Source organism: Hemitrygon akajei, chromosome 23 (genome assembly GCF_048418815.1).
Source record: "Hemitrygon akajei chromosome 23, sHemAka1.3, whole genome shotgun sequence".
NCBI lineage: Eukaryota > Metazoa > Chordata > Chondrichthyes > Myliobatiformes > Dasyatidae > Hemitrygon > Hemitrygon akajei.
The window spans coordinates 34,099,427-34,122,340 of NC_133146.1; the positions used below are offsets into that span (position 1 = coordinate 34,099,427).

Below are 22,914 nucleotides of genomic sequence, written 5' to 3' on the forward strand. Positions count from 1 at the left end.
AATTAAGGCAGAGATTGATATGTTCTTCATTCATAAGTAGATTTAGGGTTTATGGGTAAAATAGCATAGGATTGAAAAAAATAATCAGCTAGGATTGCACGACAGAGCAGACTTAATGGGCTGAATGGCCTAATTCTGCTCCAATATCTTATGACCCTCAGTGTTATTAATCCCATTTCCTATTGTTCGCAAATTATTACTTCCTCTCCTAGATTCTACCACTCAACATCAGGGAGAGCTTTTAGTGGTCAATTGACCTATCAATCCACGTCTTTAGGAACGTGCAAACACCATTCAGGCGCACCCAAGGTCAGAAATAAACCCTTGTGCTGTGAAGGTTAGGCTCTAGGTCAGCGTTTCCCCAACCCTTTTATGCCACAGACCACTATCGGACCCCAGGCTGCGAATACTTGCTCCATGGTGCATTTCTTATTTAGCTTTCAGTGGGTTTAGTTATGATTTTTGTAGGCATCACGCAGCATTGTCGTATATTCCCCAGTGAATCTGGTAAGGCTTCAATGTTATTGACTATCTGTCCTCTCCATTCCTGTCATAATTTATATAACCCTCTATCAGTGTATCCCCCTCAGCCTCCTCCATTCCAGAGACAACAAAGCCGATCCACTCTCTCCCTAAAACTGAAACTACCTCATTAAGGCAAATCTCCCTTTCACTCTCTCCAGAGTAAAACGTCCTTCCTGGGGTGTAACGACTAGAACTGCACACGTTTATCCGGGGGTGGTTTAGACAGCTTTTAAAACGACACCACCGGTTATCCCACTCCTACCGAGAGAAAGCCGGGACCTTGTAATCATTCATCCCGAAGGAACGTCTGTCGGGTTAAAGGAAATAGTTCTCCTTCTGCCTGAACACGGAAGCAACAGTTGTGCTTCTGTGCTTTGATCTTTGAAACTGAACTTGAACCGAGACCTGCCATCTGTGACCCATAAACCCAGTTTGGGCGCGGTGACGGGGGGGATGTAGCAAATGTTATGTACTGGTGAGGGAAAGGCTGGTGTCTTGCGTGCCCGCCGACGGGTCTTTCCTGGGGTTATTTTCAGAGCTGGATGCAATACGGTAGCTCGTTTCACTTTTTGTTCTGTCGTTTTTGCTCTGGAGGCGCAGGGACTTCAGTCCGTTCGACTGGTTTGGGAAAATGAAGCCGCTGTATCTGACCGTCCTGTTGCTTGTACTGCAGGTAAGCGCACAAAAAACTGTAGGCTCGGAGAGCTTTCATTGAACACCCCAGATCTCCAGCAGTCGGGAGAAATAGCTGAGTCACTCCCAACGATGGCTGGCTGTAGTCGTATTATTATGAAAAGTCGGGCTGACTGTTTCCGCCAGTCCTCCATGGTGAATATTGCCAACTTAACTTAAGTGGCTCATTGCGTCAGCCACTTAGTCCCGGGTGCGTTGTTCGGGCTTGTTTCTACGCCATGGCAAGTACTGTACTCCCGGAGCTGACCGGCCGGGACTTGTCTTGGGCTGGTGATCCACACTTGTGTTACCGCGTCGCGGAGAAGTCTCGCTGTGTTTTCCTTCCTGACTCCAGCCTTTATTACAATCGGCATTAAAATCCAGAATTCATGACAAATGAACACGTCGCTGCGGGGTTCACAATCGTTCACCCAAGTTTAGAATGGGGTAATTAAGTATCGGGAGGCCCAAATTATTGGTGCCAGTAATCGAAACATAAAAAAACTTTTAACGCATACTTGGGAAGTCGACATCTGTTTATATGAGTAACGTTAGCCATATCCTTCTGGGGGGGTGAATGAGAATCAGAATTCAAATTCAGGTTTATTATCTCTGTCTTATAGGACCTGAAATTTATTGTTTTGCGGCAGCAATACAGTGTAAACATAAAATTGCTGTGAATTACAAAATAAATAAACAGTGCAAAAAAAAAGTGGCAGTAGTGTTAATGGGTTCATGGACTGTTCAGAAATTAAATTGTGGAGAGGAAGAAGCTGTTCCTGAGTCGTTGGGTGTGGGCCTTCAGGCTCCTGTACCCCCGCCTGCTGGTAGTAGCAAGAAGGGAAGAAAAGGACATAATCTGGATGATGACGGTGTTTTAAGGCCATAAGATATAGGATAGGAGCAGAATTAGGCCATTTGGTGCATCGAGTCAGTTCCACTATTTCAATGTTTAATGACGATGTCGCTTTCTCCAGGGACTGTCTCTTAAAGATGCCAGGGACTTCAAGAGTTAATGTTGTAACGGGGTGGTGTGCTCCTCGATTTCACAGGCAGGAGACATGACACCAAATTTTCTACTGCAAAAATTAATAATGAAGGGAGTCGTGAAGTGAAAAGTTATGGGTGACCTCAGTCCAGATGAAGGATCTCGCCCAGAAACACTTTTCCGTGGATGCTGCCTGGCCTGCTGAGGTCTTCCAGCATTTACTGTGCGTTGTTCTGGGTGTTCAGCAGCTGAAGCATGTTTGTGGTGAACTAGGTTGATTGTGGCAGTGTATTGAATTCAGTGAATTCCCCATCGTTGCTTTTAAGGGATTTCCCCACCTCCGGCCCTGAGAAGTTGAAGATACACTGCCAAATTGTTAGTATAGGGCTCTTGTTTAGCAGAAAGCATACCCAATATAAATTTGTTTAGCTGCTACTTGGGCATTTATATGACTTAGTGCCAGGGCAAAAGATGTTGCTAAAAGTTTCTTCATTTTTGGGATGAATTTTAGCAATAGTTTTGGATTAATAAAAAAATCTGCATTCAAATATTTAAATATCTACTACTTCCTGTGCTAAATGCACACAAGAACTCTTCCAAGAAAGAGATTCTAATAAAGGTAAGAATTTGTGAAGGCATTAATGAAATGAGAATATTTCAGTTTCTAGTTAATTTTGTTTTTTTAAAATAGAAATACAGTGGATTTTGGTTAATTGGGAAACAACAGGACCAGTACATTTTGGCCCAGTTAAGCCACTGCCCCAGTTAACTGAAGTTTCATGGAAATAATTAAAAGATTGTAAAAAAGACAAACTACTTTTTAACTGAGTAACAAATTATACATTTAAATGAAAAACTAAACAAATTGGAACACTCAATACTGCTGCTGAACTATAAAACTATGTATTAGTTCCCAATAGTTAACGGAGTAATTTGTTCCCTGTACACTGCGGTTTCTTTTGATTAACTGTAAATTAACAAGATCAGTGCAAATAATGGAACTGGCTTCATACAATGCTTTTGATATTTGCATCCTCAAATCTTCATTTCCGTTGTAACATTCAAGATGATTGTTGATATCTTCAAATTCTTTGTCGGTCCTAACTTGTTGAAGTAGTGAAATTGTTTTATTTTCATTTCCTGCAATTTCTGGCATTTCCAAACCAGAGTGTTTGAAACTGCAATGTGCAAAACAGTTCCAAATTGTCTTACTGCTTATTTTTCACCACTGTTCTTTCAACACAAACACACAGAACTAATGCAAATTAAAAACAGCTTGCTCAAGCAGTGTGGTTTCTAATGGTCACACAAGTGCATGTGACTGGCACTAGCTGGAAGCTATTCGGCAGCAGTCTTCTTTCCAAATTAATTGGCATAGTGTCCCAAATAAATGAAGGGAATTCCAGCAATTTTTCTCAATTTAGCTTTTGTTCTGTAAGAGTTGTCCCAAATAAATATTGTAATTTGTGGATTTTTTTAAGTACTGTACTGCATTGTTGCAGAACAACAACAAAGCAACAAATTTAATGACATTGCTAGTGATATTTAACATGATTCTAGTTTTGAATCATGTTAAATTACACTCACTGAAATCTTAAGTACCAAAAATGTCAGTTGCTGCAACAAATACAGTCTATTAGTAGCTTTCAGGTTCAAGTTCAAGTTTAATCTCTTAGAGGCTCAGCTTCTGGTCTGGAAGGGGGGAAAGCAGAATGATGGTGAGGAGAAGGTGAGGGCGGTGTAGAGGAAGAGTGGGGAGAGTGTTGGAGAAGCGGTTTGTGTGAGTATGCGTCTGGTTAAGCTTGTATCAAGAGAGCAGTATTGCGATTGGTGTGAAGGTCACCACATACCAGGCAAGATCTTGAAATTTCCTGCATTATTGCTTTGTTCTGTGGGACATCACGCTTCCCAAGGCTCTAGTAACTGTGTCACTGGTGGGGGCAGGGTGGGGTGGTAGGGTAGGGGTCGCCTGTCCCTTCATCCTCTTCCTACTGCTGTATAAAATCTCCCTCCTGGAATATTTCCCACACACTGGAACAACAATGACTCTTTTGCTGAAGTTACATTTTCTCCTTCTCCCTTGCATCGACAAAGGTTGTTGCTGCTGTGGTATGTGGCCTCTTTGAAGAAGGAATGGCAATATGGATGCCCCTGGTGATTATCCCTCTGCTTAGCCGAGCATGGCCCTACTGGGGTCCGTACAGATCTTATTTTAGCTCCTCCTTCTGGGTGTAAGTCACTTTAAATTGCGTTCAATGTCTTCTTGGGAGAGAAGTTTTAGTCAAGTACACTGTTGACATTGGAATACATACATAGGGTATGTACCACGAAAATGAGCCTTCTACAGTAGCTGCACAGAACATTTAAAGATGATCACAAACTAACATTAACATAAACTTAAATTATATATAACTTACATGTGCAAAATAAACAGCAAAATATATTTAATTACAATACTGCGAGAGAGAGAGAGAGAGAGCGAGAGAGAGAGCGAGAAAGCGGAGAAAAGTGTATAATGCGGTAGTTTTAAGGTTGTCCAGGTTGGTTAAAGAACTTGGTGGCACTGGGGAAGAAGCTGTTGTTGAACCTTGAGGTGTGGGTCTTCAAGCTCCTTTACCTCTCTGGCAACATTGAGAAGAGAGGATGGCCTGGAGAGTAGTGTCCCATACGATGAATGCTATCTCCCTCAGACGTTACATGTCCTAGATGGTGAGAACGATGGAAATGACTGAGTCCTCCATCCTGGTGATCCTGAGCATTGGAGTTTCCATGCCAGGCTATGATGCAACTTGTCAGAATGCTTTACACCTTAGATGTGTAGAAATTTGTCAGAATCCTCACTAAATTGCCAAATTTGTTTGAACTTCTAAGAAAGCAGAGATGCTGGTGTGCCTTCTTTGTGGTTGCCCTATGCTAAATAATTCTATAATGCTAACTGCAATAGTGCACTATTGCTACAAAAACTTAAAAAATCTGATTTTTCTTTTTTAAAAAAAAGCTTTATTTGTCGCATGCACATAATTGAAGCAAACGGTGGAATGCATTGTTTTGCGTCAAATTAAAAGTATTGCCATACTTCTGGCACCAACAGAGCATGCTCACAACTCACTAAACCTAACCCTCTGCCTTGGGAATGTGGGAGGAAGCTGGAGCACCCTGAGGAAACCCAGGTGGTCACGGGGAGAACTCTTTACAGACAGCAGCAGGAATTGTACTGCTGTCAATCTTACAGCTGGCCACTGTAAAGCAATATGTTAGCCACTACACTGCCGTGCTGGCCATGTGAATGTTTCAACAATTAGTTGGCTTACCGTGTATATTTTTGCGCATGAATTGTTGATATATAAGTACATGTATTTTTGAAAATATTGAAATAACCCTAAGAACTAGGTCAAAACTCCATTAAGAAGATAATATTATTTTAAACAGCTTGGTGTTATTTCATAATTTATTTTTTTAAATATAAAATCCAATTTTGTCAAAGCATATTTCGTGGAAATTTTGCTCATCACTGTTGTGTAAAATGTTTTACAGAATACAAAAGGGGCCCACCTAACAACTTCAACAGCTTCTGAACGTGATTCATCGATTACCAACACCTACAGTTCGTCTCATTTCAATTTGAGGCGGTTGAAAAGGCAGAGTGGCTGTCCGTCTGATCAGTATCCGTTAGGTTCAGGAAGGTGTTGCAATAAGTGTAAGCCAGGTGAGTGTGAGTTCTGAACAAGTACAATGCAATGATTTGCAAGAACATGTTTGATTGATGTGCAGACTTTTCAGACGAGCTTGTTAAGAGTAGCCTGGGCCACCTTAGACCTGCAATTGCCCTTCTCAACTGCACAGCCCCACCCCCAAGACAAATGCAGCCCTTTCCCGTAGTAGAGGGATTCATAAGCGGCAAGTGAGCCGCAGTGGTGGACTTGATGGCTCCACCATTGGACTCCTTATTGGGCATCTTAATTAAATCCAAAATATTAGAGACGGGGATGGTGCCGGAGGATTGGCGTATTGCTCATGCAGTTCCATTGTTTAAAAAGGGTTCTAAGAGTAAACCTAGCAACTTTAGGCCTGTAAGTTTGACGTCAGTGGTGGGTAAATTAATGGAAAGTATTTTTAGAGATGGTATATATAATTATCTGGATAGATGGGGTCTGATTAGGAGCAGTCAACATGGATTTGTGCGTGGAAGGTCATGTTTGACAAATCTTATTGAATTTTTTGAAGAGGTTACTAGGAAAGTTGACGAGGGTAAAGCAGTGGATGTTGTCTATATGGACTTCAGTAAGGCCTTTGACAAGGTTCCACATGGAAGGTTAGTTAGGAAGGCTCAATCTTTAGGTATTAATATTGAAGTAGTGAAATGGATTCAACAGTGGCTGGATGGGAGATGCCAGAGAGTAGTGGCAGATAACTGTTTGTCAGGTTGGAGGCCGGTGACTAGTAGTGTGCCTCAGGGATCTGTACTAGGTCCAATGATGTTTGTTATATACGCTAATGATCTGGATGATGGGGTGGTAAATTGGATTAGTAAGTATACAGATGATACTAAGATAGGTGGCGTTGTGGATAATGATGTAGGTTTTCAAAGCTTGCAGAGGGGTTTAGGCCAGTTAGAAGAGTGGGCTGAAAGATGGCAGATTGAGTTTAATGCTGATAAGTGTGAGGTGCTACATTTTGGTAGGAATAATCAAAATAGGACATACATGGTAAATGGTAGGGCATTGAGGAATGCAGTAGAACAGAGTGATCCAGGAATAATGGTGCATAGTTCCCTGAAGGTGGAATCTCATGTGGATAGGGTGGTGAAAAAAGCTTTTGGTATGCTGGCCTTTATAAATCAGAGCATTGAGTATAGGAGTTGGGATGTAATGTTAAAATTGTACAAGGCATTGGTGAGGCCCAATTTGGAGTATTGTGTACAGTTCTGGTCACCGAATTATAGGAGAGATGTCAACAAAATAGAGAGTACAGAGGAGATTTACTAGAATGTTACCTGGGTTTCAGCACCTAAGTTACAGAGAAAGTTTGAACAAGTAAGGTCTTTATTCTTTGGAGCGTAGAAGGTTGAGGGGGGACTTGATAGAGGTATTTAAAATTATGAGGGGGATAGATAGAGTTGATGTGGATAGGCTTTTTCCATTGAGAGTAGGGGAGATTCAAACAAGAGGACATGAGTTGAGAGTTAAGGGGCAAAAGTTTAGGGGTAACATGAGGGGGAACTTCTTTACTCAGAGTGGTAGATGTATGGAACGAGCTTCCAGTGGAAGTGGTAGAGGCAGGTTCGATTTTGTCATTTAAAAAAAATTGGATAGGTATATGGACAGGAAAGGAATGGAGGGTTATGGGCTGAGTGCAGGTCGGTGGGACTAGGTGAAAGTAAGCGTTCGGCACAGACTACAAGGGCCGAGATGGACGGTTTCCGTGCTGTAATTGTTATATGGTTATATGTTATAAGACCAAAAATAGAAGAAACAAAGATCCTGCCTTCATTTACATGATACACTAAAGCCCTCTTCTCATTACTACCATAGGGAAGAGGTACACGAGACTGAAGGCGCAAGTTTTAGGGATAGGTTCTTCTCCTTTGCCATCAGAAGATTTCTGAAGTCTATGAACCCATGAACATTACCTGTATTTTCTTCTTTTGCACTATTTTAAAAATTATTTTTCTTGCAATTTTACTAATTTTCAATATCTTGCACTGTATTGTCTCCACAAACTCCATTAGAAGTTTGAGGAGTATTGGAATGAAACCAAAGACACTCACAAACTTCTACAGATATACTGTGGAGAGCTTTCTAACTGGTTGCATCATGATCTGGTGTGGAGGGGCCACTGCACAGGATCAGAAAAATCTGCAGAAAGTTGTAAACTCAGTCAACTCCATCATGACCACCAACCTCCCTAGCGTCGAGGACACTTTCAAAAGGCAATGACTCACTAAGGTGGCATCCATCATTCAGGACCCCCGTCACCCAGGACATGCTCTCTTCTCATTGCTACTGTAACACCCTGGTGAAGGTTTCACTGTTAACGTTGTAGGATATTTCATGTAATCTTCTTCCTGTTTAAGCAATGTTTGGTTTATTGTTGGAGATGACGGGTGCTTAGGAATGTGGGCCATTCAATCAGGAGAGAAGGCTGGGGAGCGGGTTTTTTTTTTTGTGCCTGACACTGGTGTGAGCCTTGGTCTTTGTTTGGTGGGTGTTGAAGAGAGAAGACGCTGGAGAGAACTGTTTGTAGGATTCGATCCAGTGAGGACCATGATTTGATGGAGTAGGTACAGGAGTCAACTGAGGATTGGTGAATATGACTTTTAGAAAATTTGAGTTCCAACCTGTGCACGTTTGACTTTAATTATAATGGGGCCCTTCTTGTTTTCTTCTTTCTTTTCCTTACTAACTCTTAAGTTAATATTCAGAAATATTCTTCCTTTAATTATATGTAGTGTGTGGTCTGTTATTTTCTGCCGACGAGCTGTAACAGGGCAGCAAATCACACAAACCAGGGCTTTGGTGGGAGAGACGTGTATGCCCTAGACATACGAGGCCAGAGAACGGTGGATATCTCGGTGCTGAGTTGCGTGACTGCCAGCGAGGGCTAGCGAGACATTTCCTGAGACGCCCGGGAAGAAAGCGGGTTTACTACCATCAATGAGCAGCCTGAAGACACATATTCAACATTTCAGGAACATCTTCCCCCTCCACCATCAGATTTCTGTATGGACAATGAACCCATGAACACTTGCTCATTACTTTTTCCCTCTCTATTTTGCATGACTTCTGTAACTTACTTTTTATATATACTTTTTATTGTAACTTATAGTTGCGTATTGTAATGTACTGCTGTCACAAAACAAATTTCACAACATATGCCAGTGATTTTAAACCTGATTCTGATTCAAACAACAAATTTCATGACATACCCTCTGGCCACTTTATTAGGTACCTCTAGTATCTAATAAAGCGGCCACTGGGTGTATGTTTATGGTCTTCTGCTACTGTAGTCCATCTACTTCAAAGTCTAACTTATTGAACATTCAGAGCTGCTCTTCTGCACACAAGGTTATTTGACTTACTGTCTCCTTCCTGTTGGCTTGAACTGGTCTGGCCATTCTCCTCTGACCTCACTCATTAACTAGGCATTTTCACTGACAGAACTGCAGCTCACTGGATTTCTTTTTATTGTTTCTCGCACCATTCTCTGTAAATTCACAGGAGATCAGCAGTGTCTGAGATACTCAAACCACCCTGTCTGGCACCAACAATCATTCTATTGTCAAAGAAACTCAGATCACATTTCTTCCTCATTCTGAAGTTTCACCTTGGGTATGCAAAGCAAGTCAATGTCGTCATTCCTCTCGGATGATGAATTTTACTGATTTACCACTCTTTGGGTGAAGTAATTCCTTCTCGTTTCAGACCTGAATGGCCAGTCATTTATATAGAGGTTCTGATGTACCCAACTGTTTCAAGCAGGCTTCTATAATACCAGTACCTAAGAAGAATGTGCTAACAGCTTCAATAACTATCGTCCAGTAGCACTTGCATCTGCTGTGATGAAGTGTTTTGAGAGGTTGGTGATGAAACATATCAACTACCTGAGAAGCAACTTGGATCCATGCCAATTTGCCTACCAGCCTCACAGGTCCACAGCAAAATACAAACATAAGGATGTCCTATATTGAATAAGCTCTACATTCAATACTATCATCCCCTCAAAGCAAATCAATGAGCTTCAAAACCGTGGCCTCAAACCCTCCGTGCGCAACTGGATCCTCGATTTCCTCACTTGCAGACCTCAGTGAGTTTACATCGGCAACAACATCTCCTCCACAATCTTCATCAGCACAGGTGCACCCCAAGACTGTGTGCATGGCCCCCGGTTGCACTTGCATTCCACTTAGAACTGTGAGGCCAAGAACAGCTCCAATGCCATACTTAATTTTGCTGATGACACCACCATTGTTGGCTGAACCAAAGGTGGCGATGAATGAGCATGTAGGAGGGAGACTGAAGATCTCTGAGAGGTGCCATGCCAACAGCTTCTCACTCAATGTCAGCAAGACCAAGGAGCTGATTATTGACTGCAGGAGGATGAAACCAGAGGTCCATGAGCAGAGAGATTGGGGGATCGGATATGGAGAGGGTCAGCAACTTAAAATTCCTCTGTGCTACCATTTCAGAGGATCTGTCCTGGGCCCAGGATGTAAGTGCAATTACGAAGAAAGCATGGCAGCTCCTCTGCTTCCTCAGAAGTTTGAGAAGACTCAGGATGAGATCTAAAACTTTGACAAACTTCTGTAGATGTGTGGTGACAGTATATTGATTGGCTGCATCCTGGCCTGGTCTGGAAACACCAAAGCCCTTGAACAGAAAATCTTACAAAAATTAGTGGATACAGCCCACTCCATTATGGGTAAAGCGCTCCTCACCATTAAGCACATAGAAACATAGAAAGCCTACAGCACAATACAGATCTTTTGACTTACAAAGCTGTGCCGAACCTGTCATTACTGAAATTATCTAGGGTTACCCATAGCCCTCTATTTTTCTAAGCTCCATGTACCTATCCAGGAGTCTCTTAAAAGATCCTATCATATCTGCCTCCACCATTGTCACTGGCAGTCCATTCCACGCACTCACCACTCTCTGCGTTTAATAAAAAAACTTACCCCTGATATCCCCTCTGTACCTACTTCCAAGCATCTTAAAACTATGCCCTCTCATGATAGTCATTTCAGCACTGTGGAAAAAACCTCTACACATGATCAATGCCTCTCATCATATACACCTCTATCAGGTCACCTCTCATCCTCTGTCAGTCCAACGAGAAAAGGCCAAGTTCACACAACCTATTCTCATGGATTGCATGCTTCTCAAGGCATGCTCCCCGATCCAGGTAACATCCTTGTAAATTTCCTCTGAACCGTTTCTATCTTTTTATGGTTTCTACATCCTTCCTGTAGTGAGGCGACCAGAACTGAGCACAGTACTCCAAGTGGGGTCTGACCAGGGTGCCATACAGCTGCAACATTACCTTTCAGCTCCTAAGCTCAATCCCACGATTGATGAAGGCCAATGCACTATATGTCCTCTTAACCACAGAGTCAACCTACGTAGCAGCTTTGAGTGTCCTATGGACTCTGACCCCAAGATCCCTCTGATGCTCTGCACTGCCAGGAGTTTTACCATTAATACTATATTCTGCCATCATATTTGACCTACCAAAATGAACCACTTCACACTTATCTGGGTTGAACTCTATCTGCCACTTCTCAGCCCAGTATTGCAACTGTAACCTCTGACAGTCCTCCACACTATCCACAACACCCCTAACCTTTGTGTCATCAGAAAGTTTACGAACCCATCCCTCCACTTCCTCATCTAGGTCATTTATAATAATCACAAAGAGTAAGGGTCCCAGAACAGATTCCTGAGTCACCGACTTTCATGCAGAATATGACCCGTCTACAACCACTCTTTGCCTTCTGTGGGCAAGCCAGTTCTGGATCCAGAAAGCAATGCTCCCTAAGATCCCATGCCTCCTTACTTTCTCAATAAGCCTTGCATGGGGTACCTTATCAAATGCCTTGTTGAAATCTATATACAGTACATCGACTGCTTTACCTTCAATGTGTTTAGTCACATTCTCAAAAAATTTGATCAGGCTCATAAGGCACGACCTGCCTTTGACAAAGCCATGCTGACTATTCCTAATCATATTATATCTCTCCAAATGTTCATAAATCCTGTCTCTCAGGATCTTTTCAATCAACTTACCAACCACTGAAGTAAGGCTCACTGGTCTATAATTTCCTGGGCTATCTCTACTCTCTTTCTTGAATAAGGGAACAACATCCGTAACCCTCCAATCCTCCAGAATCTCTCCTGTCCCCATTGATGATTCAAAGAACATTGCCAGAGGCTCAGAAATCTCCTCCCTCACCTCCCACAGTCACCTGGGGTACATCTCATCCAGTCCCAGTAGACTTATCCAACTTGCTGCTTTCCAAAAGCTCCAGCACATCCTCTTTCTTAATATCTATGTGCTCAAGCTTTTCAGTCTGCTGCAAGTCATCACTACAATCACCAAGATCCTTTTCTGTAGTGAATACTGAAGCAAAGTATTCATTAAGTACCTCTGCTATCTCCTCTGGTTCCAGACACACTTTTCCACTGTCACACTTGATTGGACCTATTCTCTCACGTCTTATCCTCTTGCTTTTCGCATACTTGTAGAATGCCTTGTGGTTTTCCTTAATCCTGTCCACCAAAGCTTTCTCATGGTCTCTTCTGGCACTCCTAATTTCTTTCTTAAGCTCCTTCCTGCTGGCCTTATAATCTTCTAGATCTCTATCATTACCTAGTTTTTTGAACCTTTCGTAAGCTCTTCTTTTCTTCTTAACTAGAGTTACTACAATCTTTGTACACCGTGGTTCCTGTAGCCTACCATCCTTTCCCTGTCTCATTGGAACGTACCTATGCAGAACTCCATGCAAATATCCCCTGAACATTTGCCACGTTTCTGCCGTACATTTCCCTGAGAACATCTGTTCTCAATTTATGATTCCAAGTTTCTGCCTGATAGCTTCATATTTCCCCTTACTCCAATTAAACATTTTCCTAACTTGTCTGTTCCTATCCCTCTCCAATGCTGTGGTAAAGGAGATAGAATTGTGATCACTATCTCCAAAATGCTCTCCCACTGAGAGATCTGACACCTGACCAGGTTCAACCCAATACCAAATCAAGTACAGCCTCTCCTCTTGTAGGCTTATCTACATATTGTGTCCGGAAACCTTCCTGAACACACCTAACAAACTCCACCCCATCTAAACCCCTGGCTCTAGGGAGATGCCAATCAATATTTGGGTAATTAAAATCTCCCAGCACAACAGCCCTGTTATTATTACACCTTTCCAGAATCTGACTACCGATCTGCTCCTTGATGTCCCTATTACTATTGGGTTGTCTATAAAAAACACTTAGTAAAGTTATTGAACCGTTCCTGTTTCTAACTTCCACCCACAGAGACTGCAGACACTCCCTCCATGACTTCCCCCATTTCTGCAGCCGTGACACTATCTCTGATCAGCAGTGCCCTGCCCCCACTTCTTTTGCCTCCCTCCCTGTCCTTCCTGAAACATCTAAAGCCTGGCACTCTAAGTAATCATTCCTACTGCTGAGCCATCCAAATCTCTGTAATGGCCACATCATAGCTCCAAGTACTGATCCATGCTCTAAGCTCATTCACTTTGTTCATAATACTCCTTGCATTAAAGTAGATACATCTCAAACCTTCAGTCTGAGCGCGTCCCTTCTCTATCACCTGCCTATCCTCCCTCTTGCACTGTCTCCAAGCTTTCTCTATTTGTGAGCCAACCGCCTCTTCCTCCGTCTCTTCATTTTGGTCCCCCCCCCACCCCCCAGCAATTCTAGTTGAAACTCACCCTAATAGCTGTAGTAAACCTCCCCTCCAGGATATTGGTTCCTTTCGGATTCAAGTGCAGCCCTTTTTTTATGTACAGGTTACACCTGCCCCAAAAGAGCTGTCCCCTGCTCCAATCCCTCAGCCACGCATTTATCCTCCACCTCATTCTATACCTATACTCACATCTACAAGGACAAGGAATGCTGTTATAGGAAAGCAGCATCCATCATCAAAGAACCACACCACCCAGGCCATGATCCTTTCTTGCTTCTGCCATCAGAAAGGAGATACAGGAGCCTCAGGATTCTCACCACCAGGGTCAGGAACAGTTATTAGCCCCCTGGAGCCTTTGGGGATAACTTCACTCAACTTCACTTGCCCTATCACTGAACTGTTCCCATAACCTATGGACTCACAATCGAGAACTTTTCATTTCATGTTCTTGATATTTATTGTTTGTTTGTTTGTTTATTTATTTATTTATCTTTATTTATTTATCTATTAATTAATTAATCAATTAATCAATCAATTAATTAATTAATTATTTTTCTTTGGTATTTGAACAGTTTGTCGTCTTTTGCAGCTTGTTGTTTTTGTCCTGTTGTGTGCAGTCTCTCAGATTCTATTGTGTTTATTGGATTTACTGTGTTCCTGAAAGAAAATGATATATGGTGACATACAGTATATGTACTTTGATAATCAATTGACTTTGAACTTTGACCACTGGTTCTAGACAGGGACATATTAACCCTATGTTTACCTTGTCAATCCATGTAATAATTTTATACCTTTCAAAGAGAGCCACTTGTATTCTAAACTCAAGAAAGTACAGACCTAATCTGCATGATCTCTATTTATATGACATGGGTGTGATCCGTCCAGTCAATCTGCCAAACCTTTGCTGCCTATATTGCAAATGCACCTTAGAATAGATTTATACAAAATACAGCAGATATGGTCCTAATTGGTTTTAGACCATGCACTTAGAAACATAGAAAACCTACAGCACAATACAGGCCCTTCGGCCCACAAAGTTGTGCCGAACATGTCCTTACCGTAGAACTAACTAGGCTTACCCATAGCCCTCTATTTTTCTAAGCTCCATGTACCCATCCAGGAGTCTCTTAAAAGACCCTATTGTTTCCGCCTCCACCACCGGCAGCCCATTCCACACACTCACCACTCTCTGTGTATAAAAAAAAGGGGGGGGGGAATTACTCCGACATCTCCCCTCTACCTATTTTCGAACACCTTAAAACTATGCCCTCTTGTGCTAGCCATTTCAGCCCCGGAAAAAAACCCTCTGACTATCCACATGATCAATGTCTCGCATCATCTGATACACCTCAAAGAGGCCACCTCTCATCCTCAGTCGCTCCAAGGAGAAAAGGCCGAGTTCACTCAACCTATTCTCATAAGGCATGCTCCCCAATCCAGGCAATATCCCTAATATGCTCTGTGAATGTTTAGTGCAACACACACAAAACACCAGAGGACTTCAGGAAGCCAGGATGCTTCTACAGAGGGAAATGAACAGTCAGCATTTCTGGCCGAAACTCTTTGTTAGGACCGGAAAGGAAGAGCAGATTGCAGAATAAATGGCTGGGGGGGAGGGGAGGGGAGGAGGAGGAGCTGGCAAGTAATAGATGGATCTGGGTGGGTAAAAATATGAGAAGCTTGAAGAGGTTAGGTGGTAGAGATAAAGGGGTGAAGAAGTAATCTGATAGTAGAGGACTCGGAATAAAGAAGGGAGATGGGGAACCAGGGGATGACTTTTAGTGATTTATGTATGAGGACACACCTTGTTCCTTCTGATCTGTCACCATAGAACAATACAGCACAGTACAGGCCCTTCGGCCCACAATGTTGCGCCGACCCTTAAACCCTGCCTCCTATATAACTCTCCACCTTAAATTCCTCCATATACCTGTCTAGTGGTCTCTTAAATTTCACTAGTGTATCTGCCTCCACCACTGACTCAGGCAGTGCATTCCACGCACCAACCACTCTCTGAGTGAAAAACCTTCCTCTAATATCCACCTTGAACTTCCCTCCCCTTACCTTAAAGCCATGTCCCCTTGTATTGAGCAGTGGTGCCCTGGGGAAGAGGTGCTGGCTGTCCACTCTATTTATTCCTCTTAATATCTTGTATACCTCTATCATATCCCCTCTCATCCTCCTCCCCAGAGAGTAAAGCCCTAGCTCCCTTAATCTCTGATCATAGTGCATACTCTCTAAACCAGGCAGCATCCTGGTAAATATCCTCTGTACTCTTTCCAATGCTTCCACATCCTTCCTATAGTGAGGCAACCAGAATTGGACACAGTACTCCAAGTGTGGCCTAACCAGAGTTTTATAGAGCTGCATCATTATCCCGCGACTCTTAAACTCTGTCCCTCGACTTACGAAAGCTAACACTCCATAAGCTTTCTTAACTACCCTATCTACCTGTGAGGCAACTTTCAGGGATCTGTGGACATGTACCCCCAGATCCCTCTGCTCCTCCACACTACCAAGTATCCTGCCATTTACTTTGTACTCTGCCTTGGAGTTTGTCCTTCCAAAGTGTACCGCCTCACACTTCTCTGGCTTGAACTCCATCTGCCACTTCTTAGCCCACTTCTGCATCTTATCAATGTCTCTCTGCAATCTTCGAAAATCCTCAACACAATCCACAACACCACCAACCTTTGTGTCGTCTGCAAACTTGCCAACCCACCCTTCTGCTCCCACATCCAGGTTGTTAATAAAAATCACGAGAATTAGAAGTCCCAGAACCGATCCTTGTGAGACACCACTAGTCACAACCCTCCAATCCGAATGTACTCCCTCCACCACAACCCTCTGCTTTCTGCAGGCAGGCCAATTCTGAATCCACCTGGCCAAACTTCCCTGGATCCCATGCCTTCTGACTTTCTGAATAAGCCTACCATGTAGTATCTTGTCAAATGCCTTACTAAACTCCATGTAGATCACATCCACTGCACTACCCTCATCTATATGCCTGGTCACCTCCTCAAAGAACTCTATCAGGCTTGTTAGACATGATCTGCCCTTCACAATGGACTGTCCCTGATCAGACCATGATTCTCTAAATGCCCATAGATCCTATCTCTAAGAATCTTTTCCAACAGCTTTCCCACCACAGACATAAGGCTCACTGGTCTATAATTACCTGGACTATCCCTACTACCCTTTTTGAACAAGGGGACAACATTCACCTCACTCCAATCCTCTGGTACCATTCCCGTGGACAACAAAGATATAAAGATCCTATCTCTTCCGTTGCCTCGTGGAGCAGCCTGGGGAATATTCCGTCAGGCCCCGGGGACTTATCCTTCCTAATGTATTTTAACAACTCCAGCACCTCTTCTCCCTTAATATCAACATGCTCCAGAATGTCAACCTCACTCATATTGTCCTCACCGTCATCAAGTTCCCTCTCTTTGGTGAATACCGAAGAGAAGTATTCATTGAGGACCTTGCTCACTTCCACAGCCTCCAGGCACATCTTCCCACCTTTATTTCTAATCAGTCCTATCTTCACTCCTGTCAAACTTTTGTTGTTCACATAATTGAAGAATGCCTTGGGGTTTTCCTTTACCTTACTTGCCAAGGCCTTCTCATGCCCCCTTTTTGCTCTCCTTAGCCCCTTCTTAAGCTCCTTTCTTGCTACCCTATATTCCTCAATAGACCCATCTGATCCTTGCTTCCTAAACCTCATGTATGCTGGCTTCTTCCATCTGACTAGATTCTCCACCTCACTTGACACCTATGGTTCCCTCACCCTACCATTCTTTATCTTCCTCACCGGGACAAATTTAACCCTAACATCCTGCAAGAGATCCCTAAACATCAACCACATGTCCATAGTACATTTCCCTACAAAAACATCATCCTAATTCACACCCGTAAGTTCTAGCCTTATAGCCTCACAATCTGCTCTTCCCCAATTAAAAGTTTTCCTCTCCTATAAAAGTCCACCAGTTTTCTATTTTGATTTTGAGAGACAGACCTATGCTAAATTTCTGAGGTCAGGCATGTTTGATGAATGAGAATTAGTGTGGGATGAGGTATAAAACCTTGCGTTTCCAGTGAGCTGAAGTTTATGGAAAGAAGGGGAGGGGAAGCTAGGGGCTACTGGAAAATTTGAGCCTGGAAGTGAAACCAGCCCACAACTGGATTTGAGGCTGGGCGACATTTGTAACGGGGTAGCAGATAGAATAGATCAGCAGTGTCATTTAAATGGCTTTAAACTGTTAAATGTTGATGTTCTCGTACGAGAATTGCAGCATGTAATTAAAAATGCAAATTCTTTAATGCTTAAGCAGGCTGGATTGTTAGTCAGAGGAGGTCTTGTTTGATAGTGGTATACAAGATGAAAAGAGGCATAGATGGAGTGGACTGCCAGGGCAGAAACGACTAATATAAGGAAACATTTTAAGGTGACTAGAGAAAAATATAGAGGGGGGGAGGATATGAGAGGTAAGTTCTTTACACCATAAGGAATGGTGGGTACATGGAACAAGCTGCCAGGGATGGTGGTAGAAGCAGATAAAGTAGGGGCATCTAAGAATCTCAGGCACATGGATGATAGAAAAACGGAGGGTTATTCAGGAGGGAAGGGTTAGTTTGATCTTCGAGTAGGTTAAAAAGTCGGCACCACATCATCGACTAAAGGACCTGTACTGTGTTGTGTTTGATAACCACACTAAGCTTTGCTGAAACTGCATTGAGATTCTACTTGCTGCTTTGAATTTGTTATTTGGAGAAAGACATACTTGCCTTAGAAGCCCTGCAGTGAAGGTTTACTAGAATGAGATGGATTTGTCTTATGAAGAAAGATTGAACCAAATGGGCCTTTATGGAGTCTTGAAGAATGGGACAGAATGCATATTGGATCGTAAGGAACTTGACACTGTAGATGTCGTGAAGAAGTTTAACCTGATGGGGGTACTAAAACCTGTGGACATAGTATAATGATAAGATGTCGACCATGTAGGCTGGATTGAGGAGGAATTTCTTCACTCAGAGAGTCGCAGATCTTAGAAATTCTTCAACGCAGAGATATGTTGAAGCTGAGTTATGAAATCTATTGCAGGGTGAGGCAGATTTCTGGACCACAGAAGATTGAAGGGTAATACCAAAACAGTTGAGTCTGATGCATGGATCAACCATGACTATGGTGTTTGGTGGAGCAGGTCCAAGAGATTGATTGATATACCACTGCTTCTATTGTGATTATTCCTATGTTCTTATTAAATTAGAACATTTTAAGAAAGATTCCATTATTCGTGAAGGTTCAGAATTTGTAAATGTAGTGTTTCAAACATCTTATTCTGCACCTAGTTATTTGTAAGACAATTGGAGTTTTGTTTTGGTATTTCTGACTATCCATGCATTTCTTTTATTTGCAATTTAGGAACTCATTGGCGGGAACACTGCAGCAATACTTCTGACACTCAATGTGTTCCATGTGGAGATCAGGGATATACAGATACTAAAAACTCCTTGGATTCCTGTCTCCGATGTAAGCAGTGCCAGAAAGAAAATGGTGAGTAAACTTGAGCAAAAGTGTCCAATCAGATCGCTTCTGAACAGAATGACAGTAAAATAGAATCGGGAGAATCCTACTCCACCATAGGTTCCTGAGCCCTTTTGGCCAGTGCCCACTCTTTAAAAGGGTCTTCAATTCTTGGGATGTGGCTGCAGCATTCATTATCCTGCCCTAGGTACCCAGTGGTTGATAAAACTGGGCTGTTCCCTTTCCAGAGTCTTATGCCAATCTCAACGCTTCTTACATTTTACACACGCACACGCACACAGGAATAACTCAGCAGATCTGGCACACACAAAATAATGGAATATAGAGTAAGTGCAATCTTTTTCCAGTGGCTCAGAAGGTTAGGGAAAGGAAGAGGATGGCAGCAGTGATGGGGGACTCTATAGTTAGGGGGTCAGACAGGCGATTCTGTGGACGCAGGAAAGAAGCTCAGATGGTACTTTGCTTCCCAGGTGCCAGGGTCTAGGATGTTTTGGATCACGTCCAAGATATCCTGTGTTGGGAGGGAGAACAGCCAGAGGTTGTGGTACATATTGGTACCAACGACATAGGCAGGAAAAGGGAGGAGGTTCTGAAAGCCAACTACAGGGAGTTAGGAAAGAAGTTGAGAAGCAGGATCATAAAGGTAATAGTGTCGGGATTACTGCCTGTGCCACGCGACAGTGAGAATAGGAATAGGATGAGGTGGAGGATAAATGCGTGGCTGAGGTATTGGAGTGGGGGCAGGGATTCAGATTTCTGGATCATTGGGACCTCTTTTGGGGCAGGTGTAACCTGTACAAAAAGGACGGGTTGCACTTGAATCCCAGGGGGACCAATATCCTGGCGGGGAGGTTTGCTGGGGAGAATTTAATCTAGAATTGTTGGGGGGTGGGAACTGAACTGAAGAGACTGGGGAAGAGGAGGTTCCCCAGAGAAATAGAGAAAGCTTGTAGACAGTGCAAGAGGGAGAATAGGCAGGTGATAGAGAAGGGACGCGCTCAGATCGAAGGCTTGAGATGTGTCTATTTTAATGCAAGGAGTGTTGTGAACAAAGCGGGTGAGCTTAGAGCGTGGATCAGAACTTGGAGATATGATGTAGTGGCCATTACAGAGACTTGGATGGCTCAGGGACAGGAATGGTTACTTCAAGTGCTGGGTTTTAGATGTTTCAGAAGAGACAGGGAGGGAGGCAAAAGAGTTGGGGGCATGGTACTGTTGATCAGAGATAGTGTCACGACTGCAGAAAAGGTGGACACCATGGAGGGATTGTCTACGGAATCTCTGTGGGAGGAGGTTAGGAATAGGAAGGGGTCAATAACTTTACTGGGTGTTTTTTTATAGGCTGCCTAATAGTAACAGGGATATCGAGGAGCAGATAGGGAAACAGATCCTGGAAACACAGATGTCGTGATGGGAGATTTTAATTTCCCAAATATCGATTGGCATCTTCCTAGAGCGAGGGGTTTAGATGGGGTGGAGTTTGTTAGGTGTGTTCAGGAAGGTTTCTTGACACAGTGTGTAGATAAGCCTACAAGAGGAGAGGCTGTACTTGATTTGGTATTGGGAAATTAACCCGGTCAGGTGTCAGATCTCTCAGTGGGAGAAGCATTTTGGAGATAGTAATCATAATTCTATCTCCTTTACAATAGCATTGGAGAGAGATAGGAACAGACAAGTTAGAAAAGCGTTTAATTGGAGTAAGGCGAACTATGAGGCTATCAGGCAGGAAATTGGAAGCTTAAATTGGAAACAGATGTTCTCAGGGAAAAGTACGGAAGAAATGTGGCAAATATTCAGGAGATATTTGTGTAGAGCTCTGTATAGGTACGTTCCAATGAAACAGGGTAGTTATGGTAGTGTATAAGAACCGTAGTGTACAAAAGCTGTAATAAATCTAGTCAAGAAGAAAAGAAAAGCTTACAAAAGGTTCAGAGAGCTAAGTAATGTTAAAGATCTAGAAGATTGTAAGGCTACTAGGAAGGAGCTTAAGAAGGAAATTAGAGTCAGAACGGGCCATGAGAAAGCCTTGGCGGGTAGAATTAAGGAAAACCCCAAGGCATTCCACAAGTATGTGAAGAGCAAGAGGATAAGACGTGAAAGAATAGGACCTGACAAATGTGACTGTGGGAAAGTGTGTATGAAACCGGAGGAAGTAGCAGAGGTACTTAATGAATACTTCAGTATTCACTATGAAAAAGGATCTTAGTGATTCTAGTGATGACTTGCAGCAGACTGAAAAGTTTGAGCATGTAGATATTAAGAAAGAGGATGTGCTGGAGCTTTTAGAAAGCATCAAGTTGGATAAGTCGCCGGATGAAGTGTACTGCAGGATACAGTGGAAGGTGAGGGAGGAGATTGCTGAGCCTCTGGCAATGAGTTTTGCATCATCAATGGGGACGGAAGAGGTTCCCGAGGATTGGAGGGTTGTGGATGTTGTTCCTTTATTCAAGAAGGGGAGTAGAGATGGCCCAGGAAATTATAGACCAGTGAGTCTTACCTCAGTGGTTGGTAAGTTGGTGGAGAAGATCCTGAGAGGCAGGATTTATAAACATTTGGAGAGGTATAATATGATTAGGAGTAGTCAGCATGGCTTTGTAAAGGGCAGGTCGTGCCTTATGAGCCTGATTGAATTTTTTGAGGATGTGACTACACACATTGATGAAGTAAGAGCAGTAGATGTGGTGTATGTGGATTTCAGCAAGGCATTTGATAAGATACCCCATGCAAGGCTTATTGAGAAAGTAAGAAGGCATGAGATCCAAGGGGACGTTGCTTTGTGGATCCAGAATTGGCTTGCCCACAGAAGGCAAAGAATGGTTGTAGACGGGTCATATTCTGCATGGAGGTTGGTCACCAGTGGAGTACCTCAGGGATCTGTTCTGTGACCCTTACTCTTCATGATTTTTATAAATGATCTGGATGAGGAAGTGGAGGGATGGGTTAGTAATTTTGCTGATGACACAAAAGTTAGAGGTGTTGTGGATAGTGTGGAGGGTTGTCGGTGGTTACAGCAGGGCATTGATAGGATGCAAAACTGGGCTGAGAAGTGGCAGATGGAGTTCAACCCAGATAAGCGTGAAGTGGTTCATTTTGGTAGGTCAAATACGATGGCAGAATATAGAATTAATGGTAAGACTCTTGGCAGTGTGGAGGATCAGAGGGATCTTGTGGTCTGAGTCCATAGGATGCTCAAAACAGCTGCGCAGGTTGACACTGTGGTTAAGAAGGCGTATGGTGTATTGGCCTTCATTAATCGTGGAATTGAATTTAGGAGTCGAGAGGTAATGTTGCAGCTACATAGGACCCTGGTCAGGCCCCACTTGGAGTACTGTGCTCAGTCCTGGTCGCCTCACTACAGGAAGGATGTGGAAGCCATAGAAAGGGTGCAGAAGAGATTTACAAGGATGTTGCCTGGATTGGGGAACATGCCTTATGAGAATAGGTTGAGTGAACTCGGCCTTTTCTCCTTGGAGTGAAGGAGGATGAGAGGTGACCTGATAGAGGTGTATAAGATGATGAGAGGCATTGATCGTGTGGATAGTCAGAGGCTTTTTCCCAGGCTGAAACGGTTGCCACAAGAGGACACAGGTTTAAGGTGCTGGGGAGTAGGTACAGAGGAGATGTCAGGGGTAAGTTTTTTAGTCAGCGAGTGCTGAGGGCATGGAGTGAGCTGCTAGCAATGGTGGTGGAGCCGGATACGATAGGGTCTTTTAAGAGACTTTTAGTTAGGTACACGGAGCTTGGTAAAATA

At 43.1% G+C, this 22,914-nt stretch overlaps 1 protein-coding gene across 2 annotated transcripts in view; it reads left to right on the top strand.

Moving 5' to 3' along the window:
* The first annotated feature begins 266 nt into the window (after positions 1–266).
* fas (Fas cell surface death receptor) overlaps positions 267–22,914 on the top strand; it is a 52,247-nt gene continuing 29,599 nt past the window's right edge. Inside the window, exons 1-4 of one of the 2 annotated variants that reach the window (XM_073027383.1) lie at positions 267–507; positions 1,120–1,198; positions 5,720–5,891; positions 19,041–19,172. In XM_073027383.1, the coding sequence (XP_072883484.1) occupies positions 1,157–1,198; positions 5,720–5,891; positions 19,041–19,172 (346 nt within the window). In that variant the 5' untranslated portion in view covers positions 267–507; positions 1,120–1,156. Of the gene's footprint in view, positions 508–712; positions 1,199–5,719; positions 5,892–19,040; positions 19,173–22,914 lie in introns of those variants that run through there. The other variant, XM_073027381.1, reaches the window with a different exon arrangement.